Genomic DNA, 19,220 nt, shown 5'->3' with positions numbered 1-19,220 from the left:
AATACAGAGACTGCTGTAACTGGTGTGATGCCCTGGTCGGTCGAGGCTCCGCACAATGACCCAATAGAGAGCCGATTGACGAGTGCAGCCGTCCTGATGCAGACGATACGGCGAGCTTAACGATTTCCGGGGGGGCGAGCACCATCAGCTGCGTGGCGCCATCGCCGCGCTAGGGGGGAAGGGTCACTCAGCATCAAGGCGTATCGAAAGTCCATCACGACGTCATATTGACGTCGAAATGACACGTTTTAGATGAAAGACTTTGACTTGGTTTTGACCTCAAAGTGTGTGTGCTGTGTGCTGAGCAGCGCGACGCGGACGCAGCCCAGCCGAGGACATCATTAGCGACCACTCCCGCTCTGGACTCATCGCTCGCTTGTCTTCTCTCTGTCCTGATGCAGACGGAGACCCCTGGGCGCGCCTACCGTGGCGCCCTCCTCGTCCACGCCGTCGCTAGTCCCGCTGCCCTCGCCGGCCACCTCCAAGGCGCGGCACAAGAAGTTCCACCGCCACTTCGACAGCGTCTCGCCCGACGAGCGGGTGCTCAACTGTAAGTAGTCTGCCTTCCGCCGCCATGTGGCTGTGCGAGCGCTGCTGTGAGGTAACTGCCGCCGGTAACCAGCCTCAAACTGCCGAGCTCCGCTCCGCTCACACGGGTGCCCGTCTGTCTTACCTGTTCAGATTACTCCTGCGCCCTCATCAGCGACATCCTGCTGCAGGGCCACCTCTACATTACTAGCAACTACTTCGCCTTCTACTCCAATGTATTCGGCTACGTCACCAAGGTGAGTGTGAGTGGCATGGCGAGGGACGGCGGCGGGAGCTAGCTTTTGAGCGGGATTCCCTAGAGTTTTGCGATCAGTATAATTATTCATACGATGCACTTTCGCTTCGGTACGACCCGGCCGTCTGGCAGGGTGCTTGCTTAATTGAGCAGCACGATGAGCGGAACTTTTCTGAAAGGAGAAATTACTATAGAGCCCGGTGAAGATCAAAACCACGTGATGTGTGGCGAAAAGAGCGGGAAAACACACACATGTCATGAAACATCCGTCAACTCCTCGATCCATTAAGCAGGGGGGGGGGGGCTGTTCAAACCTTGCCTCACACGAGCTGGTCTTGATTTATAAGGCAGCGAGCGAAGCGACTAGAACTGCAAGAACTCTCTTGACGTCACTAACACGTCGTCTCGGTCTCGCATCCGTAAAAAAAAATGAAAAACATTACGGTGTGTGTCTTAGGCTTAGAGAAACAAACAAACCTATCTTACCAACGTGCCAACCTCAGTCCGTCCTTTTTCCAGGTGCTCATCCCCACCGCCTCCGTGCTCAAGGTGTCCAAGGAGAAGACGGCGCGCATCATCCCCAACGCCGTCGGCGTCGCCACGTCCGACGAGAAGCACGTGTTCGGGTCGCTGCTCTCGCGCGACAACACGTACAAGCTCATGGTGCAGGTGTGGAAGACGGCGCTCGGCCCGCCCGCGCACTCGCCGCAGCCCCTGCGCGCGGTCTGCGCCCCCTGCCGACCTCGCGCCAAGGTAACGAACCCGAACCCGTGTGTTGAGTTGTAACGTAACGCGTGAATCCTCGTGGTGGTGTACTTTCCTTGACATTTTCGCGCCCGGCTTACAAGATCGTTATTACTCGTGACTGTGGGTCCTGCTGTGTGGATTATTCGCACACCGACTGACGCCCCTCCCCGACCCCCTCTTGTTCAGCTCGGTGCCGGCGGGGTGGCGCCAAACTGTCCCGATTGTCCTCCACCCCCCCTACTCCCACGTTCCCTCGAGCAGACTAATAATCATCATGGGAGTCATTCAAATGCAGCGCGATGCGCGGGGCGCGTAGGGTGCATGGAGGGGTACAGGGCGGGCTACACGGTGGGGTATTTCTGTCCCCCGTTCCGTGTTTCAAACCCCGTCGCGTCCCGGCTAAGCGTGGCACGTTCTTGGCACCGGCTGTGTTTGGGTCGCGTCGGGCGGGGTGGCGCGGCGCGGCCGCTGCTGGTGGCATAGCCGTGGCAGAGGCGGCACCAGGGTGGCACCGGGGTGGGTGGGCCCATTGGTGGCACCAGGCTGGCACCTGGGTGCCCCCACTGCCTTGTCGTATGTCGTCTGCTTCTTTCGCGCCCACGCCGACACGCATCCGCGGTGGGACAAGGACGTAGCGGGGCGGGGCGAGGAAGGTGAGGCGGGGTGGGCGTGGTCCACATTTTGTGCGGTTCGCGAGGACGACGTGCGGTGACGGCTGCTGTTACCCGCTCAGAAATGCAGTGCGATAATTAATTTGTGCTAGACGGTGGTGTCTCTCGCCTGCAATGATTAAAGCTTAACTTCCGCTACCGGTCTGATGAGAGGGTGGGAGGGGAGGGAGGTAGCAAAGCCTGTAGCTAGATTGGCAATCTTTGGTTTGGCACGGCCGAACCAAAGATACGGAGTGACACTGACATGTGGGCGGACCGGACGGCCTTGCCCAAGCATCTCAAATCCGAGTGCTCGCGGTCGACCGCTCCGCGCTCCGCTCGCCAGCGGGGGCCAGAACGAGGGAGGGGGGAGGTGGGGAAAGGGCTGAGCCAGGGCTGGTCGCAGCTGCACCCGCCGCAAGGTTTTTGGCCAGCTTTGGCGGTCCCTCTCGGATTCAGAGAGGGAAGGCGAATAAGTGGAATTTATGATGCCTGTGCGAGGATTGCGGTAACCGGTTTATCGCGGGTTCGAATCCCGCCTTGGCAACCACACCGAGCGCTCCCGCTTCCCTTGACCACCTCGCTCACGACCGCCCTCCCTCCCGTTGCAGGACCTGAAGGACGAGGTGGACTCGGCGAGCGCCAGCGGGGACGTGCTCCAGGAGGACGACGACTCCAGCCTGTCCGGAGACGCAGCCCTTCCTCCAGTCCCCCTTGACAAGATTCCCGTTGTCGCAGGTAAGTTTATCAGTGCGAGCCTTGGGCTGGCCATTGGGTTGCAGATGGAACGAAGTCCGGGCTAACGATGTGCTTTTCCTCCTCAGCGACCAAGGCGAGCGCGGTGGCCGCCAGCACCAGCTCGGCGCTGGCCATCGCGAGCAGCGCGCACCCCGCCGGAGTGGGCCTAAGCGCCGGGCCGAGCCTGGTCTCGCAGGCGGACTTGAACCGCTCGAGCCGCCAGACCATCATCCTGGGCGTGTCCACGGCCCTCGTCGCCTTCCTGCTGATGTCCACAGCCTTCCTGTTCCACCGCATGTCCCGCATCCAGGATCAGTTCAGGATACAAACAGGGTAACGTCGCCTAATGGGGCTTCCCTACATGCAGCACTTCTCAAATATGACAATGCAAAAAATGCTTACTGTTTTGTTGTCTCCTACTCGAGCAGGGATAATTTGTATCAAGACTTAGCCCGCTGGCAAAACCATCTCCATGCGAGATCTGCCGGTCAAGTTGAAGAATTCCTTAGCACACATTTAGACCAATTAGCAAAGGTGAGGATTATTGTTAAAAAAAAATACAGTGAAGCTAAAATTTACAATAATTTCTATGGCATTTTGTGTAACTATTTCAAATGATTATTGTTTATGTTTTAGGTTCGGAAATCTCTAGAGGCCTTAACTTTGCTTATAGTCAGTAACGAAGATGATCGAACACAGCAAGCAGATGTAGTGGTTCACCATCATTCACCTTACCGAGATGAGAAGCAGCAAACTAGACCACCGTCCTTAGCCCAAGAGGAAGTCAAGAACAGCTAGAAAGCCAGCCGTTCCTCTGATAGGAATTATGTTTATGTGATAGAGATTCTCTCAAAAAGTTTCTCCAATTTAGTCTTACATTTAACGGACATTATTTTGCAACCTGAATGATGGCACTATAAGCTTTCAGTCATTCATGCACTTGCACTTTCATGATGTTGTTTGTGATAAGCGATTCAAATCGCTGATCAGAATGGGACACTCCCCATGTTGTGCTGATTAATGTGAAGTAAAGGCTGTGTTCAGAAATGATAAATCATTGTACAAAAATATAATGTCCTAATGACATTAAAATTAAAATTTGAACAAGCATTTGGTGGAATAATATTTGCACTGATTGAATTTCCCAGTATCCAGCAAATGGTAGTATGATGTACAAGGGGCAAAACTATTTGTGTGACCTTGTATCGCTCATGTTATATATGAAATATTGTTTTAAATGATTTGTTGTTCTAGAATTTTAATTGTTGATTATTTATTAACTCTAAATTATGTAATTAGATGATGTGTCAAGAGTCTTTCTTACATCCACCAAAAACACATTTGTTGAACCTATTAGCGTTGAGAGTGCTCAAGCATGGTTTGTATTTCAGCATTTTGAACAGGTTGTTGAAAGAGAAAGTGCCATTCGTAGTGACTGATAAGTACTGCATATAATAGCATATGAACTATAATATTTCTTATTATTAGATGTTGAAGGCCCTGTGTTTATCCATGCTCAATGACGTGGTGGATTCATTTAAACTGTATTTCAGCAACAAAGCATTTATAAAAGTGGTCATATTTACTGCTTCAATTGTCACATACAAGTGTATCTTAAAATTTTGTATGCAGTTAAATAATTAACCCATAGTATGCATATTCCTAGTCAATGTTTTTGTTTTCTCCTGCTAGGAAAATTTTAAACTAAAGAATGAAAACTTTTTTTAAAAAGAATAAACAATTGACAGCTATGAGGCAGTTACATAATTGGTATGTGCTTGAGTACTTAGTCCGTGCCATGTAATAATCAGAATTTGCATGATATTTCCTTTGTTATCAAAGGATGGATGTCGTACCACATAACGTAAATCAATCAGTGTATTGCAAAAGTAAAATAACACCCTACATAGAGCATTTGAAAAATTCAGGAAACTTCAGCCCTACTTATGTACAGTAGTTAGCTAAAGTAAGTTTGCTGGGGAAATATTGCCAGCAATTGGCAAAAAGAAAGAAATAATTTATTTCTGCCCATGCATGAACTGACTGCTCACAGACCAACCTTCTCAATGTGCCACTAAAAGGGGTGGGAACCGATCCAGCAGAGTCAGGGATCAACTGACTCAGCAGTTTGTGATAAGGGCGATAAGGAGTCATCAAAGGTATTTTAGAAGTTATGCTATGTTCATGAGGCATTCTTGCCTATCTTTTTTAGTAATAAAGCTAGCCCTTAAATTTTTCTGTAGCATTTGCCTCAGAGCAGCAACTTCTGTGTATGTGATATAGATGTTATTAAAATGATTGTTGTTTCTCCCTCTATTTTAAGATTATTCTCATTGCCTCGAATCAGTGTTTTATCATTCTTATACATACTGTAATTGTATTTGTTAATGGTTGGTCTACAATGTTATGAATGTTCACTTTCACACATCTGTGATCATTCACATTGTAGATTTTTATGTTCTTTATGTTATTAGTATTTTTCTACAATAAATCTAGTTGTTGGTTTTCTACAAAGGTGATCACAAAAATATAGATGTAGCCATGTTACTTGCTCATTTTTAGCTGTTTGTCTAGTCTGTTTGGCAAAATTGCTTAAGTTTCCAAGGCAGTACGATCAATGAGATCCAGTGTTAAGCAATTTCGCAGGTTGCGTTCAATAAATAGCATATCACAATTATTGGTTGTGGCATTTTTAATATTATCAGTTATCCCTGTGACCAAATGTACTAAAAATAATTGCTCAAAACACCACCAATGTGATATTGAGCAAAAGCCAAAGACAAAGGCAACAGGAATTTTTGGTAAATTTATGGTTGTCTGTCATTTCTCAGAACAGTCTGGTTCATCACCATAAGTTTGAAAGTCAGAACAAAATAAGAGAACTCTAAAATTATATTACTCACTGGCCTGAGATTTTACAAGTACAACAGCATAAGTAGTCTGGAGGACATACAAAACGCACATTGTGAAGATTTTATGCAATGACAACACACATGCAGTCCTAAACGTCACAACAGTAAATCTTAGAACAAATGTGTTTCTCATTTTGAAAACAAGTCTAAGTTGATCAAAAACTTGGCATTTAAGTTGACATTAGTACAAAAAAAGAAAAAGAAAACAAGAAGTAGAAGGGAAAAAAAACACCTTGATAGTAAGGTAGATCAATAAAAGCCATTAGGGGTATTAAAACATGACCAAAAAAGTGTTCGTCTCTGACCATGGATAATATGGATAAACTCATAAGGCAGAAAGGATGATTTAAACAAAGTTACAAGTACAACAATGTGACAGGTAGGCCTCATGAAGTTGAAAAATAACTAAATATCTATGAAGGGCAATATATACACTCAGCTGATGTCAAAGGAAGCATTGTGCATGGTAATTATGATAAATGTTGCAATTCTACAGCCTGACAACATAGCAACAAAATATTGCCTTCCTTTCCCTGCACTTACAAATAAAGTCAGAAACAAAATATAAAAAAAAGGACAAAGTATTATCACTAAATCTTGAGAACTCCATCCTTCATAACAAGTACACAAAATTTTACAAAAAAGTAGATTTTTCTTCTTACCACTTTGCAATTTACATGAAAATAGCATCACAAACAGAAATGAAACTGGGCAGAAATAAGGTTATTGATTATTATGATTCATCAGATTCATCACAACCACCCATAAGTAGGAGAAATATAACGCTGCTGACAAAAAATTTTGATAACTAAACACACTGTATGTTTTAAAAATTCTTTCTTTAACTTTTTACAAAGAGATTTGCGTTGAAAACCGGGTCAATCTCATCCGGGAATAAACTTCTACTTAAAATGTACTACACAAAATACAGCCTAAAATTTCATGAAATACAATACAGCTATATATTCTCAAGGTAAACAAAGTAACATAATATAGTAAATCAACAATTAATTTTCTACCTTAAAACAAAGTTATGCACTAATATTTACATTAGGGTTGGTTGAGTGAGGATGCACTCGTATGAACAGCGAAGTTGACTAAACCTCAAGACTTTTATCATGATACAGAGTATCAGGAAGTGGGGGCAAGAGTAGAAGGGATGATGTACCTGGTGGGCTTAATGTACAACCATATTTGAGGCACAAACCATACAAGACACAACTTTCAATAGACCTTAGGAGATGTTATAAATTTAACAAAACAGTGCAAGTAGTTCTTGCTACTATGTGGCTGCCAACTGGCAGCAGCTGAACTGTTTTGTTGACTTAAGTACCTGATGGTCGTAAGCCTGCACCTAACCCACTAGATATGCCATTTGTTCTACCCTGACAACTACTTCTTGACGCCCTGTATACCACTCTATATGTGGATGGCTGATTGAAAACGTAGGTTCATAAGTAAACATGGGGTTGTATTTTTCCAAACAGAGAGAAATCACAAACACAGGAATAAACAATTGCCCATTGAATAATGCACTGTGTGTCACAGAAATAATGATAAAACTTATCACACGACATAATATTCAAAGGTCAGATCACACACACCAAGGCTAATACAGCCTAATAGTCCTTCATAAAGCAATTACTTATGCTAAATAGCTGTAAGTGTCCTTCTGGCCCTCAGTGCGTTCCAGGTATTCCTTTTCTATTAAAATGTCAATACATTTCTGAAAAAAAGAAAAATGAAAGTAAAATTTAGAAGGTTGTTTAAAACCAAAGATTAGACTAGTTTAAGAGACAAGCTGCACTACCTTTATAACGTGGACGCGAGGCTTAAACCGGGTTGATAGCTGGTTGAGTACTTCAGCCACAAGCTGTTGGTGTTTTAACATCTTCCGCATTTTCATAATTCTGACAATAGCAGCTTGAATAAGTAGTTTGCGGTCCTCTTCAATGTGTTTATGAGTTGTTTCTAGCTCCACTTTCAGTTCAGCCTTAATAGGAATATTGATGTTAACTTTCAGTTTTTTGCTGAAATTTCAAATAAAATATTAGTTAACGTTGCTGAGCAAATAAACAAGAACACAAAAACAATTTTATGAAAGATTTCTTACTTTCTGTACTGAGTATTCAGTTCAATTAATGAACTGGGTTGAAGGTTAGTCTCATCATCACTTGACTGCAACAGCTTAGCTTTCAGAAGTATTTGAACAACTTGCAAAGTAAACTCAGCCTTCAACTGAGTGAGTTCCTGAAGCTGCTGGAGCGACCAAGACAAGCCTCCATTATACTGCAGTAGTACGGCCATTTGGAATGTTGAGGCTTGCAAGGTATATCTGATGATCGAAAATTGTGTAAGTCTCATACAATATAGCATATAAAACAAGCAGAATGTTCCAAATGCCTGATTACTGGAGAGTGTTGGAAAAAGTTAAAGTATTACCTGTTTTTGAAACAATTGGCAACTAACTCTCCCTTGGACATATTATACAGCCAATTAAGCTTGCGACCACTATGCTGAGAACCATAGAAATTTGTGAACCTGTGAATACTCCTTTCAAGCTAAACAAGAGAGAAAAAAATAAGTTAGTGCCACTAAAAATACTACCTAAAATAAACAAGTGTTGAGGTACAATAAATCCCCCATGCAACCCCACCCGCATTCCCTTCTCCCACCCTTCGGGTCATTGCCCAACGTCGGGCCATGTTGACCGTTCCTAACATTGCCCGGCCATGTATTAGTCAAAACTGGTTGTAGTAAACATCGGCCGAAAAGACCCGGACTATCCTATCCTGGACTGGTCCATCTATGACCGGACATCGACAGTAAAACATGCAGTCTTTGGACATTTCAGTTATTGATTCCCAATAGTCAGACCTCAGTAGGAAGAGAGAAACTAGTAGACTGTTGGAATGGCCATGAGCCTGATGACAAAACTTGAATACTGAAATCAATATCCAGGGGTTCATTGACTTTAACCAGGTGTCTTCGGAAAGCCTCATTTAAGTCTTTTGAAACACCAACATCCTGAAATAAATCAAAAACACATAACAATGTAGAGAAAATTGATATTGCCTATATTAGTAGATTAGATTATTAGATTGTTTAAATCAACCGACCTGGAACATTCTTTGTAACTTTGATGTGTATTCAAATCCACATGCTTGCTTCAGTTTTGAGATCATTGATGCTTCAGCATCATCACTAGCAGACATGTGCTGAACCAATCTTTTGGCTAACATCTTACTGTAGAACTTTTGGAACACATCCTTATCTTCAATGTACTTGAAAACTACCATCTGCAAAGTACAAAAATATCACCAATTACATATTTTGGATAGATAAAAAAGACATTGCGGTAAAAACAACTGAGAAACAAGTTGATATTCAAGTATTCTACATACAACTTGGTTTAAGGTGTCCTCGAGTTCAGCTTCTTCGGGATTTTTGCTTGACTTCTTCAGAAGCAGATCACAGTACTTGGCAAGTAGCTCAGGACTTTTACTTGATGTGTTTGCACATTTTGTCACAGCATTATTATTTATGAATCGGCCGCAGGCTTTATCAAGAGCAGCAACGAAACCAGCTTCATTGTTGAAAGCAGTAAGCACCAAGGCATTGTATTTTTTGTGCACCTCAAGAATCGTGTTGACATAGATTTTAGGATCCTGAAAGCAATTCAAATATTTCAAAGGGGTACTGTTTTTAGACTTTGAGGCTAAAACTCATGGGTAAAAAATTAAATAGATATGAATTTTCACATACATTGCCCTCAGCATCACCACATGTATCTATTGCTGAGAGACCTTGATGAGCAATGTGAGCTTCAAGCAAATGACGCAGTTCACCCAAACCATCAGGAATTCTAGCAACCAGATTGAACATACGACCAAGATCATTTTCTTTATCAGAATCAAGTAAAGTTTGGAATTCTTGGTGGAAGATTTCTAGGTGTCTCTCTATGAGCACTCTCTCGCATGTTTTGGAAAGCCTATCATGGGTCGTGGCATGAAGATACACTTGCACACGTTTCTGTTCTTCAAGTAATCTCTGCTCTGCCTATAAATAGAATAAAAAAGAACAAGTGAAAAAAGTCACACATTCTGACATATATTCGTTCAAAAAAGGGAAGTGTTCTAGTTACCTTCTTCATATATTCTGTCACTGGGTTCTGTTGCAGAAAATCTGTGCTTTCTCTTGTGTAATATCTTTCCGTGTCTTCTAAGAAGACATTTTCAAAGGACTCTTTGTATACAGAAAGATTTGGTCCTTTGGCACCAGGCTCATTCTCATGTAAGCCTGAAGAAATAGAGAGCAAAAGAATGTAAATTTACTTGAAATCTGAGATTTTAAAGGAAATTGTGAACTTCTTCAAATTTAAGATATTTAGTTGATCAAAACTCACCCAGTTCAACGTAGCAGTTAATGACACCACTCACAAGTCTGGTATTTATTGTCTCACCATTGCGTTCTCTTTCTATCAGTTTCAATACTGCATTTGTTACCTGAAGACAGTTCATAGGTGATAATAATGTTTCTAACAATGTTAACTGAAAAGAACAATTTGAAAACACTTACCTGCTTATTCAATTGTTGGAATAAGTTGTCTCGCCAAGTCACCAAAGCCAGTTGATATATTTCATAAATTCCTTTGCCTCCTTCATCACACTCTCTCCTTACCCAATGCCTGTCAAGTAAAATAAATATCTAGTTACCTAAGTTCTTGTATAATAATAGGTCTGAAATTTGTATAAAACTGCAAACCTGTTTAAGTAAGCACAAACACCGTTCAGAACACGAGAGCTAAATTGGTATTCCTCCCACTGCTTCGTGTAGAATTGCAAGACATCTTCATCCATCAAATCCTTTCCTTCCTGCAAGCCAAAAATTTACTTGTAGAGGTAACAGACCAACCGTTAACAGAAAAGCAAAACAAATAACAAGAGACATTAGGTCATATAAATCATATAGATTATAATCATATAGGTCATATAAATAGGTCACATAGATCTTGACCAAGACAAACAAGGAAGACACTCACCTTCAGAAGATTGACAAGATAAGTCTTCAAAAATCCTTTAAGTTTCACATAAAGTTCAAGTCCCACAAGTTGAGCACCTCCCGATCCCACACCTGATTTTGTTTTAGGCTTTGAATTATAGGTGCGTGTCTGATTTTGATGCACACTCGTGCAATAATTGTACACATGACTAAAGTTGGTGGTTAAGAAAAAGTACTCGAATGGATGGACAAGTAACATCAACCAATGGATTCCATGCACAATGAGGTTGTTTTGAATGAATTAAATTAGTTAAATTATTACAATATGTAAAGGATACGTATATAATGCCATATAACGTGTCTTGGGCATTCCTTGCCGATTATATACTTCTTGAATTCCATCCCTGAGGTCACCCCAGATCTGATCAAGATCTATCTGTTTGAGCCCCGGATTGCTGGCACCAGCAGCTGGGCGTGCCATTATGAAAATCTGATTTTCTTTGCTACCTGTAACAAAAAATAAATAAATCATTGATTCACCAAGGAGTCAAATCCATTGTTGGTTATCATAAAAGGACAGCCAAAAAAAAAGGGCGAAATAATATAATACATTGTAAAACTCAATCCCACAAAAAAAATAAAAAATTAAAGATCGCTACATTCTACAAAAACAAATCAACTGTTAGGTAACATAAATTGGTAATTTAATATAATGTAGATTATGAAATTTCAATCTAAAGTAAAAAACAAAAAAGCAATAGAAATTTTAAACAAATAAGGAAAAGAAAAACGACGTCACAAGAAAATCAAGTTGGGCCACAGTAAGAATAATTATGTAAACAGGTGCATCTAGAGAAGATGTATGTCATCATTGTTTCCTGAACCACAAGTATAGGTTATGTACGATTTTAAAGTTATGACATGTGTGATATGGTAATTAAAGTTTGGGACGAGGAAATAAGAAAATACTACCCAGATAAAATATCTTTAAGGTCGTATACATACGAAACTGACAAATTGAATTATGAACTTACAATTACCACTTCCCGTGCAAGATCGGGAAGTGAAATCAACCTCGACCTGCAATGTAACAAGCACTGGGCAAACAAGTTCTGCTACAATAAAGAGTACTAAAGATTTACGCTTCCAGAATACACAAAAAGTCAGTGCGAAACGAACATATTCTATAGTATTTGTCAGGTGTAAAAGAGCAATACAGATAGTTCCTTTTAAGGGAGGGATCTGGATTTGAGAAACTCGACCATAGGACAACTAGAGGATCTACTGCTTTCAGTCTTTTCCTAAGTGCGCAGTTGCACACTGTCACAAGTTACATTTGGCTCATAATTACCAGAGGACTGCAAAATCTTATGAAGTCATTACACCACACAATACAATGGCCCTTTTGTTTCTCAAGGGATTGAAGGCCTTGTCTCCCACCATCAACACAACTACAATATGTTCAGCCTATGCTAATCCCCGTTTCCTGCGTATCACGGCGAATACCTACACGACCTGAAGATTAGAACCTTTTACATGAGTAAATACCACTTCTTTTTGGGGCTATTCATGAAATACTCACCCAGAAAATAAAGGTTGATTCAACCAACTGAAACTCAAACTTAGTCCTCCCTCAGTGGTGAAGTAAGGGGGAAATTATTTTGACGATGAGGGGGTGGGGGAGGGAGGGGGAGAGGGGGGAGAGATATCGAAATCAAAGGTGAATCGAGAGTATCTTGTGATAACTGTTACCAACCTGCGCTTTGAAACCAGTCTTTTCTTAAAATATTATGAAAAGCAAACTATGCGGCATATAGGCTGGCCAAGGGAAGATCTGTTTTGGGAAGAAGATCTTACCACAAATTTCAAACATCAAAATCGACTGAGTTTTTTTTCAAATCATCGTTATGAAGTTCCGGTCGTCGAATTTCTCATAGAGTGAATCTCGCGAAACACCTCATTTGCATATCGTCATGTGTTTATTGACTTTGTTATTGTCTTGTGGCAGACAGCTCATTGACAGAATAGTATTTTGTGTTAATTTGATTCCAAATCAAACAAATTAATTGCCAGTGACACTCGTTGTATTTGTATTCCCTCCTTGTTCTGGATGTCAGGATTTATTTCTAGTCTTGTATTCCCTCTGTGACAATATTGTTTAAAACTTCTAGTTTTTTGAAATGTTTATAAAAGGGAGTGGGATTAATTTTGGATAGATTGGTTGCAGCTGTGTATCTTCCACAAAAATTAAAAACTCTAGTCCTTAGTCTTTTGTGCACAACACTACCACTTTATTTAAGTTCTGTGATAAATGTCTTAACATGTCTCACTTAAATCCAAACTTCCCAGATTCCCTTGACGTTAGGTTAGGGAGTCGTTCAAGTGATGATAGCTTAATTCTTGATGAAAGTAATGTCGGAGGAATTTGGAATGATAGTGACATAGAACCCCCAACCTTTCAAGTCAATTTCAACTCTAGCAATTTTGATGGTCATTCTAGTGATGTAGAGTTCAGAGGGGAATGGTTCAGAGAACCACGTAATGGCCTTGCATCTAAGCAGATAATTACTGAAGAAAACTTACCTTATAGAACCAATAGTTCTATGCCTCTTCGACTATCACTAACTGGGGAGGAGTCAGAAGTGCCTTTGCTCTCTACTGTAAGTATCTAATTGTTAGATTGTCTATCAACCCAACAAAGTGCTTTGTGTCAAGGTCAGTGTGAAACAAACTGCACTTCTTAATTGCTGTATTTGTTTGTTTACTAGGAGAGTTGGCTTCCAGCTGGGTTTGTTGAGGACATAGACCATTGTCATCCACATTCTGATGAGTCCACCAACAATTTGGCTTGGAGACGTCTGCTATCCGCTACTGTCTTGTGCCTTTTCTTTATGGTTGGTTTTATTGGTTTAATCTATCTCTTGCAATTTTTGAAATGATGTTTATGTACTCTTTTAATTGTATTTATCAACAGATAGCAGAAATTTTAGGAGGACATTTTGCAGGAAGTGTTGCCATTATGACTGATGCTGCTCATTTGCTATCAGATTTAGTTGGCCTATTAGTTAGTCTCTTAGCTATTTGGCTGGGTCAGCGACCTTCAACAAAAAATCTAACATTTGGTTTTCATAGAGCAGGTTTGTATTGTCTCTGTGAGTGGTAGTTTTTTACTCTCCTTAGTGTCTACTAATATTTTCTGATTTTATTTTATCCTACAGAAGTGCTTGGAGCACTCTTTAGCATTTTTGTCATATGGATTTTAACTGGTATATTTGTTTACATTGCTATTTTAAGGCTGGTTAATGATGTTATTGACATAAGACCGGATCGCATGATGGCAGTGGCTGCTGGGGGTATTGTTATAAATATCATGTAAGAAGAAGAAATTTTATTTTTCTATTCTAACTTACCTCTATTGTAGTTATTATTTTGATTTTTTTTTTCCAGCATGGGGGTTGTTCTTCATGGTGGCTGTCAGCAAATTGGTGGCCATCATTCTCATGGTTTTGGTCACCAGGGTCACTCCCATGGTTTTACGAACAATCATGTTGGAAGTGATCTTAATCAGATATCACCATGTTTGCACCGCACGAATATGGTTAGTTTACGTATGAGATTTAAGTGACTACAAGTGCAATGAAAAGTATCAAAATTAAATTAACCAATTACTTTTGATATAATTTTATAGAATCACTCAGAAGAGCAGCTTGAGGTAAATCATATTCACAGTAAACGCACAAATATTAATGTTCGAGCAGCTGCTATACATGTTCTTGGAGATCTCATTCAGAGCATTGGTGTTTTTATTGCTGCTGTTGTCATTAAATTCAATGTAAGTACGACCTTCAATGCTTGTTATTTTGATTAACTTTATGATTTTAAGCACTAACTCAAGACTTCTTTATCCTTCCAGCCTGCTGCAAAAATTGCAGATCCCATTTGTACATTTTTGTTTGCTGTAGTTGTACTTGGAACAACAGTGCCTCTTCTAAAAGATGCAGGCTTTATTCTACTTGAAGGTTTTCCACAAACAATTAGTTACAGTCAAGTACTAACAGTTCTGAAAGATATACCTGGTGTTCGACATGTTCATAGCCTGCATGTGTGGTCTTTAACTGCAGGAAAACATGCTTTGGCAGTTCACTTGGCTGTTGGTAAGTTTTATTGAACAAACATTTTCTCATTTCACTTCAAAATGATCCCATATAATAGCACTGTCATTTTTATTGCTCTGTAGATTCATCCACCGACCGTGATGTTATTACTTCCAAAGCGAGGCATATTCTCCAGACTAAATTTGGTATTGCTTTCTCCACTATTCAAACGGAGAGATTTGATCCTTGTACTATGAACTCTTGTTTTCAATGTAAACCTCCAATAAGTTAAATACTATGCCAACTGTAAAACCTACTTCCACAACCAATAACTGAGGTAAAATTATAGGTTGTACAAATGGGTACAGTGACATCAAATTGACATTTGAAAAATTTTGGAGTGTTTTCTTTATTTCTTATGTGACAAACTGTTCTTAATCTGTCAATTACTTTTATTTTTTATATATATTTTTCTTTTTGTCAGAACCTTGTTTACATATCACACTTGGCCATGCTGCTCGGTCAAGGAGTCAAAGATTAGAACCCTTTTGTAATGGGGGATTGTTCCTGTGAATTGACCAATATTAAAAATTTAACACGTTATGGATCTCTTTACAAACAAATAATTTCTGCAACCTCATTTGTTATTAATTTTGTTATCTGCTGTATGATTTATTTCTGAAGTGATTAAGTGGGGCTGGTGCAAGAATTCCTCTTTACTGGAATGCGTGATTTGTGATTTATTTTCTAGTACTGGCTAAAGTTACCATGACTTACAGAGCACAAGCAGGTGACTTCATTTGTCTTCTGAAGACTCTTACTTTTAAAAGTAAATTGTTTATTATTTTAAAGAATAATGGCTGTGCACAATTTAGATTTAGGCTTATTTTTACTAGTGTATTTTTGAATTCACCTTCGTGTTTTGATTTTGAAGCCATGCTGTCATTTTAAAGTAATGATATTAAATGACATTCAGATTTTATGTTGTGAAAATATTTGGTGCGTTGTTGTAGTGTTTACTCAGACTTAATAAAAGTCAAATATTTTATCACTTACATTGATTTGATTATTCTTATGTTCAGGGAAGCTCCTATTGAAAATTGTTAATTTTGACCCTTTTAGATTGCAGGACTTTTTCAGATGCAAAATTTTCTCTTTGCATACGTGAACCTTTACACATTAGACCCAAAAAATTCACTCAACATTGTCTGTCAAAATTTATCATGCATGGGTCCCGATCACTAAAACAAGAGGTTTTCATGACAAATGTCGCATCTAATACTGTTGTTTTTGAAAATTTCCCTTAGTCTCAGGGTCTCTCCGTAGGAAATCTAGAGCTGTTGTGGCTGATAAGGAAGACAAAAACTTTGATCCTATACTTGAATAGTAAAAATTTATTCTTCCTCTACAGTAAACCCTTTTAAATACACTATAAACTGAACATTCATTGTAACAACTTATTCCAAAACAAACAGTTCTTTTTTTAATAACATTCAAATTATTTCTTTAGTAGGATAATAGAATAAAAACGAACAACTTAAGTGACATAACGACTGATGGCAATTTATTAAAAACACTTCATATGACAAATATAAAAAATGACAACATTTGCTTAATAACATTTATTAATAAATTTGTAGTTGATCCCATGTAAATGGATTTTAAGTACAAAATTATTCAATCTAGATTCTTTAAGCCACCTCCCTTTGAGGAAGATGTTACCAACAAATAACAATAGTAATTTCTAAAAATGACAGATGCAGAGAGATTCTACAACAATAAATTTATTTGGCTATACCAAAAAATAAATAAAATACCAGATGCCACATATAGGAATGATATTTGATGTGATAACAAAATAATAGTGATCATCCAGAAACAGAAATGTAGTTTGAGAGAACGGTTAGATATCACAATGAACTCACTACCCTAAATGCGAGTCCTCTAAAGTTCGCATGATTAAACTGTTAGAGGGCAGTTCATCCACATCATCCAAATCCTGCTTGGCAGCAAGAATATGAATTACAGGTACCCGTAGGCCATAGCGTAACTCAGTGTATTCGGTATTACGTACAAATTGACCATGCATGGAACTCCATATCTGGTAAATGTAAAATTCAACTAAAAGCAAATGAAAACTGACAACAGCTAACATCACAATTCTGACTGGCTTAACAACAAGCAACAAACACACAAAGTTAACCACTCTGATAAACAGACTTTCTTCTGATAAAACAGAACTAAAACATTTTATGGAGACTCAGACATGGTTTAACTTAACTACAGTAATTTAACACTATATACAACTAATTGAAAATGCATTGCACAGTTAGATCTACAAAACAGAGAAAATTCACGTTATTCCAAATCTTTAGTACCTATAAGATCTCTACAGAACAAAACAGGAAAATTCAAAACTATAGTCATAAAACAATGTTGCTCTCAAAAACAGAATACAACTTCATTGAACAGATTTAAATATTGTTCTGGAGGTACTGAGCATACAATCAATCTACAGCCTTCTTCATATATTTTTCAATCCTACTAAATAAATAACTCAGCCTGTAGAAGGACAAGTAACTGCCCTCCACAGCAATAATGAGCAAAGAAACAAAATATTCTAAAACGCCTTGACACATTTGACGTGCACACATTTTCAAATCACTCTTTCTCTCTCTTCTTCTCTCACACACTCACTCACACATACACTCATGCAATCACACACACATACACACTCACAAACATACACTTGTACAGTTTCCAGAACACTCACAGTCACAAATGAGCAAATAGTTCAAGTCGTGGCGCAAATACGTTGAATTAAGATGAGAGGGGAAAGGAATTGGGGTATTGGGGGAGGGGGGGGGGAGGGGAGATTACGGCAAGGACGGCCCGGCCCAGGCCCTAAGTTCACGCCGAGCCGTTGGCGGTTGCTTTGCCGTTGGCGCCGCCGTTGGCAGCGTGCCTGTAGTGCACGTCGCTGGCCAGGTCGCCGTTGATGTAGTAGTCGGCGGCACGCTGCTTGCCCGTCGCACCGTTGGCTGCTCCGTTCTTTAGGCTGCCGTTGGTGGTCTTGTGGTCGCCGCCGTTGGCGGCGGCCGCAGCGGCTGCTGCAGCAGCGACTTTGGCTGCCTCAGCCTACGACAGAAGAGAAAACAATGAAATCAGGACTCCACATAAAAAAACATAAACATAATAGAAATGCAAAGCTGGCACATCACCTTAGCTTTGGCCAGCTCTTTGGGCTTTCTGTAGCTCTGGTCATAGAACTCCTTGAAGAGGAACCAGAACATGACAGCGTGCATGCCGATCCACCAGACGAAGGCGCGGGGGTAGTTGCAGTCAATGAAGAGCAGCTGGAAGGCGTGGACCATGATGGCCACGAACTGAGCCTGCAGAGAGGATAAACAATGTAAAATGATAAAAATGTAAAATGAAAAATAATAAAGAGGGGATCTGACAAAAACAAGACACTTAAAATAAATAATCAAAAGAAATTAAAACCCATGTAAAAACAATGACGATTTACCATCTGCAGGACTGTGATGTATTTCTTCCACCAGAGGTACTTTTGAATTGAAGGGCCGAAGGCAGCCAGCAAGTAGTAGGTGTACATGACGATGTGGACGAATGTGTTGAGGAGGCCGAAGAAGGTGCTGTGGCCGCCTGGACACGAGAGAGAGGGGAGTGGAAAATTATGGAGGCCTGCTCAACCCAAGCAATCCAAGGTGACCATCGCTCGCAACGAGTGAGTGTGCGCGTACCTGGGGTGAACTTGACGCCGAACCAGACACTGAAGGGCATGATGCCGTGGTGGATCACGTGCAGGGTAGACACGTTATTGAACTTCTTCCGCAGGATGAAGAAAAACTAAAACAGCAGGAGAGAAAGAAAGTTTAAACTTCAAATCTCCGGAACGACACACACAGCGTCGCAAGTTACTGTGTGTACACATTGGCGGCCGTCGCAGACGTCAACGCACAGGTAAATAGTGAACGATTTTTTCGGGCTGAAGATGACGTCAGATTCTAACTCGAGAGGCACCCTCTTCAAATAATCCAACGCCCCTCGCCCGCCATCCCCGCTATAGGTTCCCCCCCTCTAGGCTCGCGAGACGGACGCACAAGGCCCCATACTTTGTCTTTGAACTTGACCGCGGCCCGGGCCGCCGCGCCGGGGTCGGTCCTCCCATCCCAAAACCTGTCCGCGACCGGCCGGGGGCATGACGTCACAATCCCATCCGCGGCCAAACTCTCTGTGCAGTCCCTCTAAAGTGTGCCGGGCCGCATTCTAA

At 40.9% G+C, this 19,220-nt stretch overlaps 4 protein-coding genes across 12 annotated transcripts in view; 2 read left to right on the top strand and 2 right to left on the bottom strand.

Moving 5' to 3' along the window:
* Positions 1 to 401: 401 nt before the first annotated feature.
* LOC113208458 (GRAM domain-containing protein 2A) lies at positions 402 to 5,596 on the top strand (the record flags this gene model as incomplete). The annotated part of the gene is given in 7 exon segments (XM_052273799.1): positions 402 to 550; positions 682 to 785; positions 1,304 to 1,537; positions 2,793 to 2,919; positions 3,006 to 3,252; positions 3,348 to 3,453; positions 3,556 to 5,596. Coding segments are annotated over 7 exon segments (1,129 nt in total), but the record flags the coding sequence as incomplete, so codon positions are not given.
* Positions 5,597 to 5,793: 197 nt separating this feature from the next.
* LOC113208456 (cullin-1) lies at positions 5,794 to 12,516 on the bottom strand. 3 transcript variants are annotated; one of them, XM_026425455.2, is made up of 15 exons: positions 12,415 to 12,516; positions 11,171 to 11,339; positions 10,873 to 11,041; positions 10,596 to 10,705; positions 10,410 to 10,518; positions 10,237 to 10,336; positions 9,976 to 10,130; positions 9,597 to 9,890; positions 9,236 to 9,499; positions 8,951 to 9,130; positions 8,709 to 8,858; positions 8,274 to 8,392; positions 7,945 to 8,166; positions 7,642 to 7,861; positions 5,794 to 7,557 (listed from the first exon to the last, which is right to left on the bottom strand). In XM_026425455.2, exons 2-15 carry the CDS (start codon positions 11,311 to 11,313, stop codon positions 7,477 to 7,479), a joined length of 2,316 nt encoding a protein of 771 aa, XP_026281240.1. In that variant the 5' UTR covers positions 11,314 to 11,339; positions 12,415 to 12,516; the 3' UTR covers positions 5,794 to 7,476. The 3 variants fall into 3 exon arrangements, with proteins under 3 accessions (XP_026281240.1, XP_026281241.1, XP_026281242.1); XM_026425456.2 differs by lacking the exon at positions 12,415 to 12,516 and adding an exon at positions 12,184 to 12,336; XM_026425457.2 differs by lacking the exon at positions 12,415 to 12,516 and adding an exon at positions 11,867 to 12,104.
* A 276-nt stretch (positions 12,517 to 12,792) lies between these two features.
* LOC113208452 (zinc transporter 2) lies at positions 12,793 to 15,981 on the top strand. 2 transcript variants are annotated; one of them, XM_052273794.1, is made up of 9 exons: positions 12,793 to 13,492; positions 13,601 to 13,726; positions 13,807 to 13,969; positions 14,051 to 14,204; positions 14,280 to 14,430; positions 14,521 to 14,664; positions 14,746 to 14,986; positions 15,070 to 15,263; positions 15,411 to 15,981. In XM_052273794.1, exons 1-8 carry the CDS (start codon positions 13,154 to 13,156, stop codon positions 15,216 to 15,218), a joined length of 1,467 nt encoding a protein of 488 aa, XP_052129754.1. In that variant the 5' UTR covers positions 12,793 to 13,153; the 3' UTR covers positions 15,219 to 15,263; positions 15,411 to 15,981. The 2 variants fall into 2 exon arrangements, with proteins under 2 accessions (XP_052129754.1, XP_026281235.1); XM_026425450.2 differs by having other exon boundaries at positions 12,794 to 13,492; positions 15,070 to 15,981.
* Positions 15,982 to 16,302: 321 nt separating this feature from the next.
* LOC113208425 (elongation of very long chain fatty acids protein AAEL008004) overlaps positions 16,303 to 19,220 on the bottom strand; it is a 52,323-nt gene continuing 49,405 nt past the window's right edge. For all 6 annotated transcript variants that reach the window (XM_026425395.2, XM_052273795.1, XM_026425397.2 and 3 more), the window contains 4 exons: positions 18,691 to 18,796; positions 18,456 to 18,592; positions 18,148 to 18,318; positions 16,303 to 18,064 (listed from right to left, as the gene is read on the bottom strand). In XM_026425395.2, coding sequence (XP_026281180.1) covers positions 17,837 to 18,064; positions 18,148 to 18,318; positions 18,456 to 18,592; positions 18,691 to 18,796 — 642 coding nt within the window. In that variant the 3' untranslated portion in view covers positions 16,303 to 17,836. The remainder of the gene's footprint in view (positions 18,065 to 18,147; positions 18,319 to 18,455; positions 18,593 to 18,690; positions 18,797 to 19,220) is intronic.

This window comes from Frankliniella occidentalis, unplaced genomic scaffold (assembly GCF_000697945.3).
Source record: "Frankliniella occidentalis isolate FOCC.00 unplaced genomic scaffold, Focc_3.1 Scaffold303, whole genome shotgun sequence".
Lineage (NCBI taxonomy): Eukaryota > Metazoa > Arthropoda > Insecta > Thysanoptera > Thripidae > Frankliniella > Frankliniella occidentalis.
Note: the sequence above shows the minus strand (reverse complement) of the source record. Positions and strands in the feature narration are given on the sequence as shown.